The following is a 17426-nucleotide window of genomic DNA, read 5'->3' as shown; positions in this document are numbered from 1 at the left end:
CACCACCCGTTTTCTCATTCACTGATTTTGGAATTTGTATTTAATTCCTTCTTCTTGCTCTCTAGAAGCTTTGTAGTTCTTTTTCTAGCATCTTTCACTGAATCCTTAGTTCCTTTATTTGAATTCTCATTCATTAATAAATTTTTCTTTCTTTCAAGTGTAATTCTAACAATATCATTTAACATACTATATTCTAAGCACTGTGCTTACATGAAATTATTTCAGTTAAATCTCACTACACTGAGATAAGTACTATTATTCATACTACAGATGCAGAAACTGAGGGGTAAAGAGAAGTTAAGGAACTTGTTGCTCAAGTTCATACTTTCTTGAAAGTCGGAATGGCTGTGATGTTGGTGGGAGCATAATCAGGCAAGTCTATCTGGGGAAGGAGTGTGTATTATGTATGGCCAGTGGCTGACTTAAGTCAGAGACCAGGAAGTGCTAAAACTTGTGATAAAACCCAGAAGACAGTAGAGGGTCCACAGCAGAGTTCCTGAACACTTTTCTATAGCATACATTATATTTGTCTGGCAAAACCCCAACCCTGGTCAAACCCAATTATCAACCATTTTCTTAAGTCCATGAAAGCAGAACCATGCTGGAGAAAAGTCAACCCCTAGGATAGAAACTTAAAATGAACATGTTTTCTGAAATGAGTCCTTTGGATATGATTTTTTGTATGGATCAGTTTTTCAGGTACTGAAGGGTTTAATATCTAAGGGTTTCCATTTAAGTACAGAAGAATTACTCTCTAGCACACGTCCATCAGTAGATAATGTTGCAGAGTGCTCTAGTTCTATGGTTTTAAATCAGAGATAGGAAATATCACCAACCTTAAGCAAATGGTAGTGGCTTCCTAGAGCACTGAGATGGGTTCCTTCTAAGGTCCTTTCTCAATGACCCCTTGCAACATTTCCCACGAGCATGGAGAGAGGGCAAGGGGGTAGCTGTACCAATGCCCCAGGCAGGAATACTGCAGTAAGCAGTAATACATCCTAGGTAGTATTGCTTGTCAATCTAGCCACACTTTTTTTCCCCCTCATGTAAGTAAAGAGGTTACAACTTTCAATATATGACAGTATTTCAGATTGACTCAATAAACCAGTCATACTTGAACAGAACTTAATCAAATCAGTTTGCTCTCTTTCCATTTGTGTATCAGATCACTCAAACTGAAAAAAATGTGTAGACTGCAGCAGAGGAGGGGCAATTTTGGATCAGAGGCACCACATGAGGTAGGCAAGCCATGAAAAAAAGGGGGGGAGATTTTATTTTTTTTAAAGCTCTTATGCGTGGATGAAAGGGACACTAGGAAGTGAAAAAATAGCTCTGAAAGAGAGCCAAAAATGTAGCAAAGGGAAACCTTACATGTTTGGAAAATTTGCCAATTATACACATACTCGATTTAATGCCACCATGCAGTGCTAATTATAATGCTATTTATCTCAGGAATATTTTCCTAAGTGGTATATACTTACATGTACTAGACTATATTTTTCCCATGCTCTGAGTGTTAAAATATACTCTCAGCCAATGAGAGAACAACAGACAATACTCTACACAATTAATCAGTAAGTGCTGTCAATGCACCACTCCACAAATGTTCCCTGCCAATGAGCACTCTATTGTATTTTGCTGTGTTGAGTGGGTTTTTCACTGTCTATTGTCTACTACGCTAGGGCTTCTCCTATAGTTTATTATGTGTTGAATCCACGATGACTGCAAGAGGTGTGCAAGTATGTGCGGGACTCATGGCTATGAGTATCACTTTGGATGTTCAAATGCAAGGTTTAAAGCAGCCTGAAGGAACCTTCAAGGAAATGGAAGAAATCAGTGGACAACTGGGAACTGGTGAAATTCCCTGGATACTGTGAAGGCCATCATACACATTACTGCAGCCTTAGAGTTACTATATGAACAATTGCTAGAGTAACGGCATGTGTGCAAGTGGAAGAAATTACTATTAAAGGCCTATCATGACTTCAGGGGATTTGTAAAGAATGCGGGCACTGTCAGTGTACTACCTGTGTCCTTCATGGGGTGCTGCTCCTTAACCTGGCATTTAAGGTCATCTATGAACTATCTTCATTATACCTTTATAAGCCATTTTTATCACTATTACTTTTAACAAGCTTTCTCGAATTCTTGACAATCACGCATGTGACCATGATACAAGAGCTACAAAAACTGTGTCGATAAATAGTGTTTAATAAGACTGTAGTCAGGAGCTCCTGGGTGGCTCAGTCGGTTAAGCTGCTGCCTTCGGCTCAGGTCATGATCCTGGGGTCTTGGGATCGAGCCCCACATCTGGCTCCCTGCTCAGCAGAGAGCCTGCTTCTCCCTCTCCATCTGCCTGCCACTCTGCTTACTTGTGCTCTCTCTCTCTCTCTGTCAAATAAATAAATAAAATCTTTTTTAAAAAAAAGACTGTAGTCGTGTAATATTTACGAAGTTGATGTCATAAATAACTGATGTATGTATGGTCACCAGAAATAAATAATAAGAGAAACAGAAGGGTCAAAGGACCAAGTTAAGAGAAAATTAACTCATTTCACAATTTTGTCTGAGGCCAGGCCTATTGTCAGCCACAAAATTACTGGATACCACCATAGTTCCTAAGAGGCATACTTTATCCCTGGTGAATAGTCTGAAAGAATAGGATCAGACTTTGGAAGAAAGGGGACAGGAAAATGAACACTTTTTGGGTTCTTACTTTGTGCTAGGTACTTATTTAGCTCCTTTAATTCTGAAGCCTCAGAAGAACCTTTGCCTGGTACTGTACGAACCACTAAGAGAATTATTTCCCAACTAAGCAAGAAATAGCTTTAATGATGGTTCTTGGATGACTACAGAGATGTAAATAGTCAAGACTCCCTAATAGCTAAACTATGGAAAGAGCCTAGACGTCCATCAACAGATGAATGGATAAAGAAGAGATGGTATATACACATATATGTGTGTACACACACACACTGGAATATTATGCAGCCATCAAAAAAGTGAAATCTTGCCATTTGCAATGACGTGGATGGAACTAGAGGGTATTATGCTAAGGGAAGTAAGTCAATCAGAGAAAGTATCATATGATCTCACTGATATGAGGATTTTGAGAAACAAGACAGAGCATCATAGGGGAAGGGAGGGAAAAATGAAACAAGATGAAACCAGAGAAGGAGATACACCATAAGAGACTCTTAATCTCAGGAAACAAACTGAGGGTTGCTGGAGTGGAGGGGGGTGGGAGGGATGGGGTGGGTGGGTGATGGACATTGGGGAGGGTATGTACTATGGTGAGTGCTGTGAATTGTGTAAGACTGATGAATCACAGATCTGTACCCCTGAAACAAATAATTCTATGTTAATTAAAAAAAAAAAAGACTCCCTATTTCTTCAGCATGGATCATGCAGAACATGGAGTCCTCTAGCCAACTGAGAAAAGGGAAATTCCAGAGTCCAGGAAGATATCTTGGCTTAAGGTACTATATAGCACTCTTCTGCTATGAAGATAGTCTCTCCCCAGCTCCACCAGAATAAAGGCTAAAAATAATCAAGTCTCTCCAGCAGGGGAGGGAGAACAAACAACACCAGCTAGAACAAGTTAACTGGTGAAAAATTCAATGAATTATACATAAAATATGGATTAATATATGCAAACATCCCTGGGGGAGGGAGATAAAGGAAAGTGATGACTACTTGTTATATTCTGGTATGAATCAATTTAATTGGATAAAGTTCTTATATTTTATGAGATACATGGAGAATATAAAAATTTTTACTTCAGGTGAGTAAAGACAAGAAAGAATTGAACTTTTAAAAATCCAGAATAAAGGAAAAGAGTATTAAAATTTCAGGAGATGGAAGAGAAGTGGATCTAGGATCTGGGAAGAAGGCAGATTGCAGGTCAAAGAACAAAGGGAAGCGAGAAGAGATGAGGTGTGAAGGAGGAAACAATCCAGCCAGAATGAAATGACTCTGCTACAAACAGAAACCAGGGGACATGTTCAAGATACAACACAGAGGCAGCTCCGTATGTCAAGAAGATCTGAGTGAAAGTATTTTATGTTTAGGAGAAATTTGCCTTTCCTTTATGATTATCATTTTAGTCAAACTGATTTAGCTACCTCTCACATTTTTCCCCCTTTGGCTTTTGTTTACACCACTGTCCCATGAGAATACCTTCACCCAAATATTGACATTTACTTCTAAAAACCTATACCAAAATTTTATGTCTTCTGTGAATTTTTACTTGATTATACCAGTTATAACTAGTTTTACTTTAAATTCTAGTTAACTTAAATTTTTATCAATGGTTAGATGGTCAGATATTGCTGTAAGGCTTATATGACCAAAAAGCAGCAGTACCTAGTGCTCCTGGTACCCTTTCAGCTCTTTTCATTGCTCCCTCTGGTATTTATCTCTAATCAACACAAGAAACAACAGGTGTTGGCGAGGATGTGGCGAAAGGGGAACCTTCATGTGCTGCTGGTGGGAATGCAAACTGGTTCAGTCACTCTGGAGAACAGTATGGAGGTTCCTCAAAAAGTTAAAAATAGAACTATCCTATGGTCCAGCAATCGCAATACTAGGTATTTATCCAAAGAATAAAAAAATTCAATTCAAAGGGATTCACACACCCCGATGTTTACAGCAGCATTATCTACAACAGCCAAATTATGGAAACAGACCAAGTGTCTGTCAACTGACAAACGGATAAAGAAGTGGTACATATATACCATGGAATATTACTGAGCCATCAAAAAGAATGGAATCTTGCCATTTGCAACGACATGGATGGAGCTAGAGAGTAATTATGCTAAGTGAAATAAGTCCATTAGAGAAAGATGAAAACCATATGATTTCACTCATATGTGGAATTTAAGGAACAAAACAAACGAGCAAAGGAGAAAAAAAGAGAGGGGCCCACCATTGTTCTTAATTATAGGGAACAAACGAATAGTTACAAGAGGGGAGGTGGGGGGGGAATGGGTTAAACAGGTGGTGGGGATTAAGGAGCGCACCTGTCCTGATGAGTACCACGTTGATGTACTGACGTGCTGAATCACTACAGTATACCTGAAACTAATATTACACTGTATGTTAACTGGAATTTAAATAAAAACTTAAAAAAGGAAAAAGAATAACCTTATACTACTTCCTCTTGACTCATCAATTTCAGATATTATCTTTAGACATCCTATTAGAGATGACTTAAAACTCATATCACAAATTTTGGTTAAATTAGTATTTAGTTTTTATATATTATTATGCAAACACTGTTCACTGCCAAGGTAAGGAATATACTCGTTACATTTCTTGTGTACAACTTCTGTTTTCTTCTTAAGTTTGCAGTTGGTTTTAAAATTTGCTTTCTTTTTGCCTACAAATTCTTCTCACTCTGCCTCTTAAGTGAATTTTCAGTACTCCAACCTATTGGATAATTCATCACTTCTATTTTTTTCCCTTGGAGACAGCTTTCCTGGAATCATCTGTCTGCTTCAATCTGGACTGAGTACTCTCTAAGCCTACTGAATGAACTAGTCTTCTGAAGCACCCTTTATTCATCACAATGTGAAGGAACTTTCTTCATTGTGCTTATAAATGTTGGATCCTTTGTTGCCTGAATCTCATGTCTTTTTCTTGTTAACAACCATCTCATGTTGGCAGAGCCCACTTTCCAGCAACTTCCTAAAAATAGGTATATGTCTGAAAATATCTTGGTTGAAAATCATTTTCACTAAGCACTTCAAAGGCATTGTTCCTTGTCTTCTAACTTCCAATGTTGAAATGTTTGATATTATTTTTACACCCCGTCCTTTATATATTTTAAAAATCTCTTAAAAGCTTATCTCAGCCCACTTGGGCTGCTATAACAGAATACCATACACTAAGTCATTTATGATAAACAGTAGAAATTTATTTGTCAGAGTTCTGGAGGCTAGGAAGTCCAAATCCAAATCACCAGCAGATTTGGTGTCTGGTGAGAATCTGTTTCCTGGTTCATAGACAGCTATCTTCTAGCTGTGTCTTCACATGGCAGAAGGGGCAAGGAAGCTCTCTTGGGTCTCTTTTATAAGGGCACTAATCCTATTTATGAGGCATCTGCCCTCATGACCTAACTACCTCCCAAAGGCCCTACCTCCAAACACCATTACATCAGGGATTAGGCTCCAACGTATAAATTTTGCGGGGAGACACATTCAGTCCAATAAAACTTCTAGGGTTTTGTATCACTGGTGTTTGATAATTCACAATAATGATTCTTCTTGAGAGTAGGTGTTTTGTTTGTTTGTTTTCATTAGCAGGCTTTCAGTAGGCCATTTTAATCTAGCAACTCACAGTCATATTAGGGAAAATTTTTTTTTGGTATTTTAGTACTCCATCTAATCTAAGAGCATGATTATCACTGTACCATTATAGTAGAAAATGCAGCCAATTAAAATGTGTCACATCATTGGCTTTAACAAACATTTCGATTTCAGAAATATTAAGATGTGGGAAAAAACAAATGTGGTATTTCTTTCCTAGTTTCTTCCTTTCCATTTCCCTGTTGTCTCTGGAATTTCTATTAAGTAGATGTTAGATTGCTTCTTTCTTTTTCTCTCCTATTTTCCATCTCTTTCTCTTACTCTGTTTTTTTTTGAGATTTCCTTAACATTAGCTTTTAAATATTCTACTAAAATGTAAAACATTCCTATCTCATTTTTAATTTTCTGATTAAAAACATAGCATCCTACTCTTATTTTAGCATATCAATTTTGTCTTTTAACACTCAGAAGGTAATAATTTAACTTTTCTTTTTCCTTTTTACTGCATTGTCTGTTCCTTCAAGAGCTTATTCTTTCGTTTGGAAGCCTTTCTCAAATGTCCAGTGATATTTGGCTTTTCAGTCATACTTAAGAGTGAGACACTAAGAAGTAGACCACATGTTCTGGAGCTTGTCAACTGTTAGGCTTTTTGGTAGGTTAATCGGCCAAATAGCCTTTACACTGAAGATCTCCTAAATGTCTGTTTCTAAAGGTCTTTTATCAGGGATCATTCAATTTCTTCATGAAAGAAGGGTTTACTTTCCTGCCGGGAAGATATGGTCCTGGTTGTTGTAATGGGCTTTCACTTGATCTCCTTGTTTCTAGCCCAGTGCCTCACACCACTTCCTACTATATCTGGGGTTCCCCAAGTCTGGAGCTATTCTGATTCATTTTTCTCTAAAAAATACCCCCTGTCTCTTCCAGGGGTAGGAGAGAGGAGAGAGTGGAGGCTGTTTATACTGACATTCAACCACTCTCTGTTTTCAGCCCCATGCCATTCCTCCACTTTCCACGGTACCTGGTGACCTCATTCTTGAGCTCTTCCGGAGCTGTGAGGGCAATAAATAAGGCATGCTTCCTGCTGCTATACCCCTCTAAAAGCACTTAGGTCCTTTAACTTCCTCCTGTTATGACTCTTTTATCTACTTTTCACATTTCTATGTTGTGGTTCAAATTACACAAGTCAGAATTCTAATTTAAAGATCACGTTTCTGTTTCTTATTCTCCTTGATGTTTTGGGTGATTATTTACCAGAAGAGAAGAAGACAAAAACAACTTTATTTTGTCATTTAAAGACTGCAAGTTTCCCTCATATGCTTTTGTATCTCCAACAACCTAGCAGAGTTCTTGGCACCTAATAGAAATTCATTAAGTGCCTGGTTAATGAATGATTAGCTGTAGTCAGAGTTCAGACTAAGCTGCTGAAACAAAAAGACCCCAAAATGTAATGGCTCAAACAAGATAAGTGCCTTTTTTTTTTCTCACGGAGCAGTCCATAGGTAAGAGGGTAAATCAGGGTGAAGAGGTAGCACACGATCATTAGGTCAATAAAGGACCCAGGCGTCTTCTCTCCTGTTACTCTCCATCCATCCTACAGTCTTGTTGTGGTCAAAACTGGCTATTCAGCATACCCTGTGTTCTAGCCCATTAAAAAGGGGCCAATCAACCTACAAGAAAGCCTACTAGTTGACAAGCTCCATACATACAACTATCATCTCACAGTTTCTATGGGCCAAGAGTCTGGGCTAATAAACGTGTGAGCTTGGAAGAAGAACCTTTTTCCATCAAGGTTCGGATGAGAACCTAGCCCTAGCCAACTCCTTCACTGCAGTGAGAGACCCTGAATCAAAGGATCCCATTAAGCTGTGCCCAGATTAATGACCCACAGAAACTGTGAGATAAGAAATGTATGTTGTAGACGAACCATGAGAGACGATGGACTCTGAAAAAACAACTGAGGGTTCTAGAGGGGAGGGGGGGGGGGGGATGGGTTAGCCTGGTAATGGGTATTAAAGAGGGCACGTATTGAATGGAGCACTGGGTGTTATGAACAAACAATGAATCATGGAACACTACATCAAAAACTAATGATGTAATGTATGGTGATTAACGTAACAATAAAAAAGAAATGTATGTTGTTTTAAGCTACTAAGTCTGAGGTAATTTGATATGCATCAAATAGATAACTAATGCAACATCTCAACTTTTGTTATTTAAATTATCAGTAATTGACAAAATGAAAACTTTTAGTTGTACATTAAAGGCAAGTACAATTTAAAAGTATAAGGCTAATAGATATTTTGACAATCTTTTGGATTTAATACCATCAATGAAATAGTAAATATTAGGCTTTTTATACTCAATCCTAATTCCTATAATCTGGAATGATCTGCTCAACAACTTCACCCATATTGCTAGTAATACCGTAGTCCTGTACCTTTTTTTTTGCTTTTCTTTTCTTTTCTTTTTTTTTTTTGGAGAGAGCGTGAGCTAATGAGTGAGTGTGGGTGGGGGGAGGGAGGGGAGAGGAAGGGGTCAGCTCCCAGTGTGGAGCTCGATATAGGGCTCGATATCACAACCCTGTCCTGCACCTTTTCAACCTGGTTATAAAATGCAATTTTCTTCCAGATGTAATGTTACTGATGCCATGAGTACTCTGAGGGAAAGTATGAGCCATATAATATCACAATGGAAAATGTTTCTAGGATACAGAGAGAATAAAAAATTTGAAGGTTTTCCTTCCAAAGAAATTGTTACCTAAGAAAAACAGGTAACTGGTGGCAGAAAAACTCAGTATTAATGCTTACTGTTTGCTTAAATGCTAATAAATATATACTCCAGATGAATGAAACAGAATGCCTCAAATGGCCTGGGACGTACAGAAATCTAGACTAAATGTGAAGGTAACCTCAGGCACAGGTCCCATGCTTGGGCCCCATTACGCATTCATTTAATTAACAAGCACTTATTGAATACCTACCGGATACTAGATATAAAACAAGGAATAAGTCAGACATGGTCAAGCTCACAGTTTAGTAGGGAATAAGTAAATAAGTAATGGAATCTAATGTGGTATTCCCATTTAGGGTTCTCATAAGCTGCTATGGCAGCACAAAGGAAAAACGCTTAACTCAAAGCCGAAATGGAACTCATAGTTGTGCCAGGAAGATATCTCAGTTGAAGTGATATCAAACTTGGATCTGAATGATGATTGGGAGTTAACTGGAAGGGGTACTAGGGGAAAAGAATTCTGAGAGAGGGAGTATTACCTATGAAGACCTAGGAACAAAAGAAAATCTGATGCATTGGAGTGACCACACTCTCAGGAGGGGGCAGAGGAGTACAGCTGGGAAGGATACAGAGAAGTACACAAAGACCTTATTATAAAGGGCCTGATAGGTCACACTGCAGTGTTTGGGCTTCATTTAAAGGAAGCACAAAACTACTGAAGGATTTGAAGAAGATTATAATGATCTCACTCTTCCATAACTGACAAAATGTTCATGACAAATTGATTTCTGAAAACTTTCCAAATATGTTAAAAAGCATATAGAAACATTTAACATTTTTTAAAGATTACTTATTTGATCTTTATTTATTTGAGAGAGAGAGAGAGAGTGCTCACACGAGCAGGGGGAGGGGCAGAAGGAGAGGGAGAAGGAGAAGCAGACTCCCCGCTGAGCAGGGAGACCGATATGGGTCTTAATCCCAGGACCCTGGGATTATGACCTGAGCCAAAGGCAGATGCTTAACTGAGTGAGCCACCCAGGCGCCCCAACATTTAACATTTTTATGTATTAGCAATAATCAGATAGAAGACAGCAGAAAAGAAATCCCATTGCATTATAACAAAAACTATAAAATACCCATGAATTTATCTTTTTTTCTTTTTAAAGATTTTATTTTATTTATCTGAGAGTGAGAGAGAGAGCACAAGAGGGGGTAGGGTCAGAAGGAGAAGCAGACTCCCTGCTTAGCAGGGAGCCCAATGCGGGACTCGATCCGGGGACTCCGGGATCATGACCTGAGCCAAAGGCAGTCACTTAACCAACTGAGCCACCCAGGTGCCCCCACCATGAATTATCTTAATAAATTAATGTACGAAGCTATATGTAAGAAACCATAAAATTTTGATAAAGGATATAAAAGAATGTCAATAAATGTTTTGGGAATGTGAAGACTCAACATTATTAAAATAATTTTCTTCATGTTAATTAGCAAATTTAACGGAATTTTTATAAAATCCCAATAACTTTTTCAGAAGTACTTGATAAATTGATTGTAAAGTTTATCTGGAAGATGTGAAGACCACAATTTTGAAAAAAAAAAAGGTGGGAGGGCTTGCCTTGCTACATATAAAAAACATATAATAAAAGCACAGTAATTGAAAATATATGTGAAGTCAAGACATTCAGGGATGCTATGGGTTGAAACTGTGTCTTCCAAAAAGGTACGTTCAATTTGTAATCCCAGTACCTGGGAGTGTGATCTTTTTTGAACACACGGTCTTTGTAGATTCAGTAATACTAAAATGAGGTCATACAGGAGTAAGGTGGGCCATAATCCAGTAACTGGTATCCTTATGTGAAGAAGGAAATTTGGACATGGAGACACATAAGGAAAATGCCATGTGACAACAGAGGTAAAGAATGGAGTGATGTGGCCAAGGAATGCCAAGGACTGCTGGCAGCTACCAGAAGCTGGAAAAAGCAAGGAAAGATCCCCTCCCAGGGCCTTCAAAGAGCATGGCTCTGTGGACACAGATTTTGGTGTCCTCCTGACTGTGAGATAATAAATTTCTGTTATTTTAAGCCACCCAGTTCATAGTATTTTGTTAGGGCAGCCCTAGGAAACTAACACCAGGAGAATACGGCAAATTTATATATGATAAAAGAGAAATCTCAAATAAGTTGAATAGGTTTTATTTGTTCAGTAAGTAGAGATTAGGACAACAAGCAATTTGGAAAAAGTTAGATTTCTATGTCATAATGGATACTACAATTCCAAGTAGACCACAGATCTAAATGTAAAACACAAAACTATAGAGGTGGTAGATGAAAATTTAAGAGGTTTATTTTTATAACCTTGGTGCAGGAAAGGATCTTCTAACCCAAAACACAAAGCCCAGAAGCCAGATCTGACCATTTAAAAATGAAAACTTCTGTATACAAACAATGAAAGACCACATAATCAATGTTACAAAATAGGGAGAAAATATTTGCAAGATACATTAAAGACATGGAGTTAATATCCAGAAAACATATGAACACACAGACCCCAAGGAGATAAGCAACCAACAACACAAAGGCCAGTAATACATGGATACTCAACTTCATTAATAATCAAATGAGATGAAACTGAAATGAGAAAGTATTATTTATTTAGAGTGGCTCAAATGAAAAATAGTTTCTAATAATATCCAGTGTTGAATAGGGTATGGTTGAACAGGTACTTTCATACGGTAACATTTTTACAAGCTTTTTGGTTTGGACAGCAATCTGGCAATGTCTACTGAAATTAATTTAAAAAAAATTTATTTAAGTAATCTCTATACCCAATGTGAGGCTCGAACTCACGATCCTGAGATTAAGAGTTGCATGCTCTTCTGACTGAGCCAACCAGGTGCTCCTATGTCTATTGAGATTTAATGTTCATACCCTTTGTTATAGCACATTCTTCTCTAAAACTATATCCTACTGAAACACAAGTTCACAAAAATAAATAGAGGGAAATTCCATTAAGTGTAGGACATGCATAAAATAGAGTATCATGCAACAGGGGTGCCTGGATGGCTCAGTCGGTTAAGTGTCCGACTCTTGGTTTCCGCTCAGCTCATGACCTCAAGGTCCTGAGATGGAGCCCCATGTGGGGCTCTGTGCTCAGCACGGAGTCTGCCTGTCCCTCTCCCTCTGCTCTTCCCCACTGCCTTCCCCTGCTCTCTCTCTCTCAAATAAACAAATAAAATCTAAAAAAATAGGAATATCATGCAACAATTTCAAAAGAAGATCTACATGTACTGTCATAAAAAGATGTTCTAGACTTTAAGTGAAAAGAGCAAGTTGGAGAATATACATATTTTGTAAATACCAGTAATAACTATCTTACGTACAGAATAAAATGAAGATACTAACTGTGCTAACAATGGATATCTTAAAGGTAGGAAAATTTATTAATTCATTTATGTAATATTTAATGAGTGTCTATTATGTGCCAGTCACTGGTCTAGGTGCTGGGGACTTAGAAGTGAATAAAACAAGATGAGGAAATGGTGAACATTCATCTTCTATGTTAATACTTCTATAAAGTATCACCTTTATATTTTTGTCTCTAATAAATCTTTGTTTAGTTTGATTTTTTAAAAAAATAACCTTTAAGGGGGTACCTAGGTGGCTCAGTTCGTTAAGCATCTGTCTTTGGCTCAGGTCATGATCCCAGAGTCCTGGGATGGAGCTCCTCATGGGGCTCCCTGCTCAGTGGGGAGTCTACTTGTCCCTCTCCCTCCCCAACCCCTGCTCGTGCTCTCTCTCAAATAAATCAATAAAATCTTTAAAAATAAGCTTTAATGTACTAATGAAAAACTTTCAACAATATAAAGCAATTTGTCTTGTCATTCTCTTAAAATCAGTCTTATTAAACAGTTTTTAAAAATGGCACAGCATATTCAAGACTATATTTTGGTAAAGTTAATGTGAAAGCATCAACAAGTTTCTAATACCATAAGATCATTACTGTGCTCAGTTTAAAAATAAGAATCCTTAAATTCTATGGTATCTGATTTATCTACAACCCTTATGATACAGTATTTTACTTACAGTTTGTGGATTAATCTCCTCCTCTCCCATAGGTTCATCCATAATTTGCTGTCCATTCTGTGAAAAGCACAGCAAGTAGAAAGTTACCAACACAGATTTCACATCCGTTAAAGTTAAATGAAGGCAGACAAAACAAAATCACATAGGAATATTTTCACCCCTACAGGGTTCTAATGAAATACCAAACCACCATATAAGTATGTAGTTGCCAATATGCAACAGGTTGTGCTTTAAAAGTTAACTATAAAAACATTTTCCATGGAAATGATATAATAAATGATGATTACCTTTCCAGGTGAGCCCTTGAGGTTATTTTAATAGTTAAATGCATTACAAATGGTGTTATTTAAACCTCACTGAACATCATTTACAATACTTTCTTTGGCAAAACACACTCTAAATTCCAACTCCACTGATTAATCAGGGGAACTGATTATTTTGGGGGAAAATAAACTAGATCTCCATATCAAAATCAATTCCAGGTGCATAAAACATTTAAATGTCAAAAATCAAATTATAGAAGTATTAGAAGAAAATATAGGTAAATAATATTTATGGGGTAAGGAGGGTGGAAATCATAAAGGAAAAAAATAACATTTGAATCGATAAAAGTTTAAAATGTCATCTATCAGACACAAAAAAGATAAAAGACAAATTTATTACAAAAAAAGCAACATATGACAAAGGGTTGGTATCCTCAATACATAAAGAACTTTGTTTTACAAACCTGTAAGAAAAAATGATGAACCTCAACAGAAATGAGCAATAAGGGAAAAAAGAGTTCAGCCTTAGTACTAATCAAATAAATGCATTTAACCGAAAGATACCTTTGCCTTTCAAACTGGTAATGATTAACAGAAAAAATAACACCCAGCACTAATATGAGTATAGGGAAAAGAGCACTCAGGATATACTGCTGGAGAAAGTATAAATCAGCACAACCTTTTAGGAAGGTAGTCTAAGTCTGTATTAAAACAAGTGTGCAAAGATGTACATACAAGAATGCTCACCATAACTTTTTCCAAAAAGAACTCCAAATTGGAAACCTAAATTCTTAACAATAGAGAACTAGTTAAATATATGATGGTACATTCATATAATGGAATACTATACAGTCATTAAAAATGATAATAAAGATGTAAATTTATTGACATGGAAAGACAGTCACATGTAATAAGTGAAAAAGCAGTTTACAAAAAAATATGGATTGTAATGATCCCATTTTAAATAAATATATACATATTTCAATGTATATATTTGTATGGGAAAAACTCTGTAAGGATATACACCAAAATGTTAACAGTGGCTATTTCTGGATGGTAGAATTTTAGACAATGTAAAATATGTTTGTTTTTGCATATCTGAATTTTCTAATGTGTCTACAATGAATATGTATTATTTGTGTAATTAATAACAAAACAAAACCAAACCAGAAGTCAAGAACACAGGGTCTTCTCTAGTTACTTCAATGGAAAAAGGAGTAAATGTCCTTGACCACTTGTCTATTCAACAAATGTAGAAGGATCTAAGCTAACCATCTTTGGAGCATTACCAACTGAAAAATAAAAGGCAGCCCACCCATTACCCTACATCCCACATGAGGCAGATGCTCTGAATTTGAACTCTCTCTACTCTCCAAATCCCTATTTATCCATCCATTCATCCACCCATTTCATTTCATTCATGCTATGTTCTAGGCACCAAGCCATAGATGAAAGGTTAATAAAACATGGCCCCCAACCTAGAGGATCTCACAGGTCTACTGACTTGTAAAAAGAGTACCTTTCATTTTCAAACACTCACAGAGTATGTTCCTAGGTTAGGGAATGCCTATACAATATTACAAAGCACAGAAATGGTGCTAAAATGCAGAAAAGGGGAGGCAGTTATAAAATCTTTATTATCCTAGGCCACCTTCAGAGACTATAGTATTGCCCACTTCTATGGCAAGGACTCAAATAACTCCAGGAGACATCTTTCTCCCAAAAGCCACAACCATTTATTCAACTGAATACTGATCATTTTTATCCAAACATCACAGACGAACCTTAAACTAGCTCTTAAGAACACTAGTTTTAGAGTCAGACAACTGGACTCAAATTTCTGCTCTTTAGCTAAGTATGAAGCCTTGGACAAGTTATTGAAACTAAGCTGTAGTTTCTTCGTATGAGAAGTAGAGACTTAAAAGTCTCATCTTCAGAGAGTTGTGGTAAAGACTAAGTGAGATAAGTGATATAAAACCCCAAGCACAGTGCCTGACACTTAGTAAACAATCAATGGTAGCCATTTTAATTATATCCAAAATTCAGTCACCCCTTTTATGGCTCACCAATCTGCTACTTCTCCTATATTTGCTATCTTTGTGAATGGTACCATCATTCATCTAGTAGTACAAACTAGATTTTCTCATTAATTGGTAGGCAGAGTTCTCCTTCTATAATACAAATCTGAATGGCTCCCAGTTATTTGACTTTTAGAACCCTTCATCTAACTGAGCTACAATTACACTTTCCATGGGAATATAATCTGAGAACCATCTGCTTCTTGCAATTTTCAATGTAATACAAAGCAAGAATTACAACTAATAACTTACTTTTAAGGTCAACTGGTATAGTAGAAACAGCACTAAACTTGGAATGGTAGACCAGGGATAGAGTCCTAGGTCTGCCACTTATAAGCTTTATTATTTTGGGCAATTCAGACTGTCTCCTACCTAGCCTATTATCTTATCTTTTCAAAATGAAGATACTTGCCTTGTCTATCCAAAGGGTTATGTTAGACTCAAAACTGAGATAACTTAAAAGAAGTACTTTAAATCATAAAGCGCTGTACCAACGCAAATTACTATTATTAAGGTGAGGTAGCTTCATGAGGATAAAATAATACTCCATAAAGTCCTTTTAATCTTGGAATCAAAACATTTAGGATTGGTAAGGGATCTTGAAAGTCTTTCGTTCCAAATAAACATCATATGCTTCAATTCTTTTTTTGCCATTCTCACCTAGATTTGAACACTATCAGGACATGAATGTACTACCTCACCAGGCAGCCTAGATAAAATTCTTCATTATATAGTAATTTTCCTCAGCTACAAACTCCCTTTAGTAGGATTACTAATATATGATGACTAACTTGCCTGTATTCTATCTGTAAAATAACTGGAAGTAAATCTACACCTATGACAGTAAACCATCTTGAGTCTGTTCTTTACTAGCCAACTCAAGTTCATTTAAACATTCCTTTCAGATAGATAAGACCACCTTCTTTTCTGAGCATGCACCCAATTCATCTTAAAGGCAGTATACAGAACTGCATTCAATTAATATTCTAGCCTTGATATGACCAATGAAGAGTAAAGAGCATATCACCTCCCTTGTCCGAGATAATAAACTTATATTAATGCAGTTCACATATGCATTATTTTTGATATGCCCAAAACACACTCCTGAGTCATACTAAATTTTCTGTTGATTAAATCCTTGCCTTCTTTATACTGCGACTAAGCCCTGCATACTTGTTGGTACACTTACTCTCATGAATAAAGCCTTAAATTTTAAGTTTTTGATTCATCTTTTTCTAGTTCTGATCCTCTATAGGATTGCTACAGCCTCTATAAAAAAGATTCTGAATCTGCTAATCAGTCTCTTCGCTATTTTCATCTTCATGTAATCCATAAATCTTATATTTCTTTTCTAAACAATTCACCCAGCCAATTAACAGTAATATACTAACAAAGCAATCTGAAAAAAAATTAAGTGAAACATGATCTAAAGGTAGTTTACGCTCTACCTTTTGCAAAAATATCTACTTCCTTTCTGAGTTTAGGAAAGACTGAAAATTTTTAACAATTTAATTTTAAGGAAGGAAAATATAAAAGCCAACATTATCCTACATATGGTGAAGCTTTACAAAAATTTACTTTAAAAAGCACTTTTACTTCAATCCTTTCATCAAAACAAGGATTCAAATATTACCTACTAGAAATGAGCATAATTACTCATGCAGCTAGTAAGTTTCCTTTTTGAAAAATGACTCCTGGCTTCACTAGAGATTAGGTTACATGGGCCATCAGTCTGACTTGATACTGCAATTTCTATAGATCCAAAAGTTCAAGGAATAGTACCTATTAAATAAGAAAACTTATTTAATTTTAAGAAACAGAAAAAACATATGGTCTGCGTCTCACTAGTACCAGGTTTAAATCCCAGCTCTGTCACTTACTGCTATAGTTACGTGGCCTTGGGCAAGTTACTCAACATTCTGAGCCTCAGTCTCTTCATCTGTAAGATGCATATAATATCTACCT

At 36.7% G+C, this 17426-nt stretch overlaps 1 protein-coding gene across 6 annotated transcripts in view; it reads right to left on the bottom strand.

The window, feature by feature from the left end:
• The window catches only part of RPS6KA3 (ribosomal protein S6 kinase A3), a 115217-nt gene that overhangs the window by 72347 nt on the left and 25444 nt on the right, over window positions 1-17426 (bottom strand). For 5 of the 6 annotated variants that reach the window (XM_027607862.2, XM_027607856.2, XM_027607855.2 and 2 more), the window contains one exon: window positions 13121-13177. In XM_027607862.2, the coding sequence (XP_027463663.1) occupies window positions 13121-13162 (42 nt within the window). In that variant the 5' untranslated portion in view covers window positions 13163-13177. Of the gene's footprint in view, window positions 1-13120; window positions 13178-14130; window positions 14154-17426 lie in introns of those variants that run through there. The other variant, XM_027607858.2, reaches the window with a different exon arrangement.

This window comes from Zalophus californianus, chromosome X, assembly GCF_009762305.2.
Source record: "Zalophus californianus isolate mZalCal1 chromosome X, mZalCal1.pri.v2, whole genome shotgun sequence".
Classification (NCBI taxonomy): domain Eukaryota; kingdom Metazoa; phylum Chordata; class Mammalia; order Carnivora; family Otariidae; genus Zalophus; species Zalophus californianus.
Note: the sequence above shows the minus strand (reverse complement) of the source record. Positions and strands in the feature narration are given on the sequence as shown.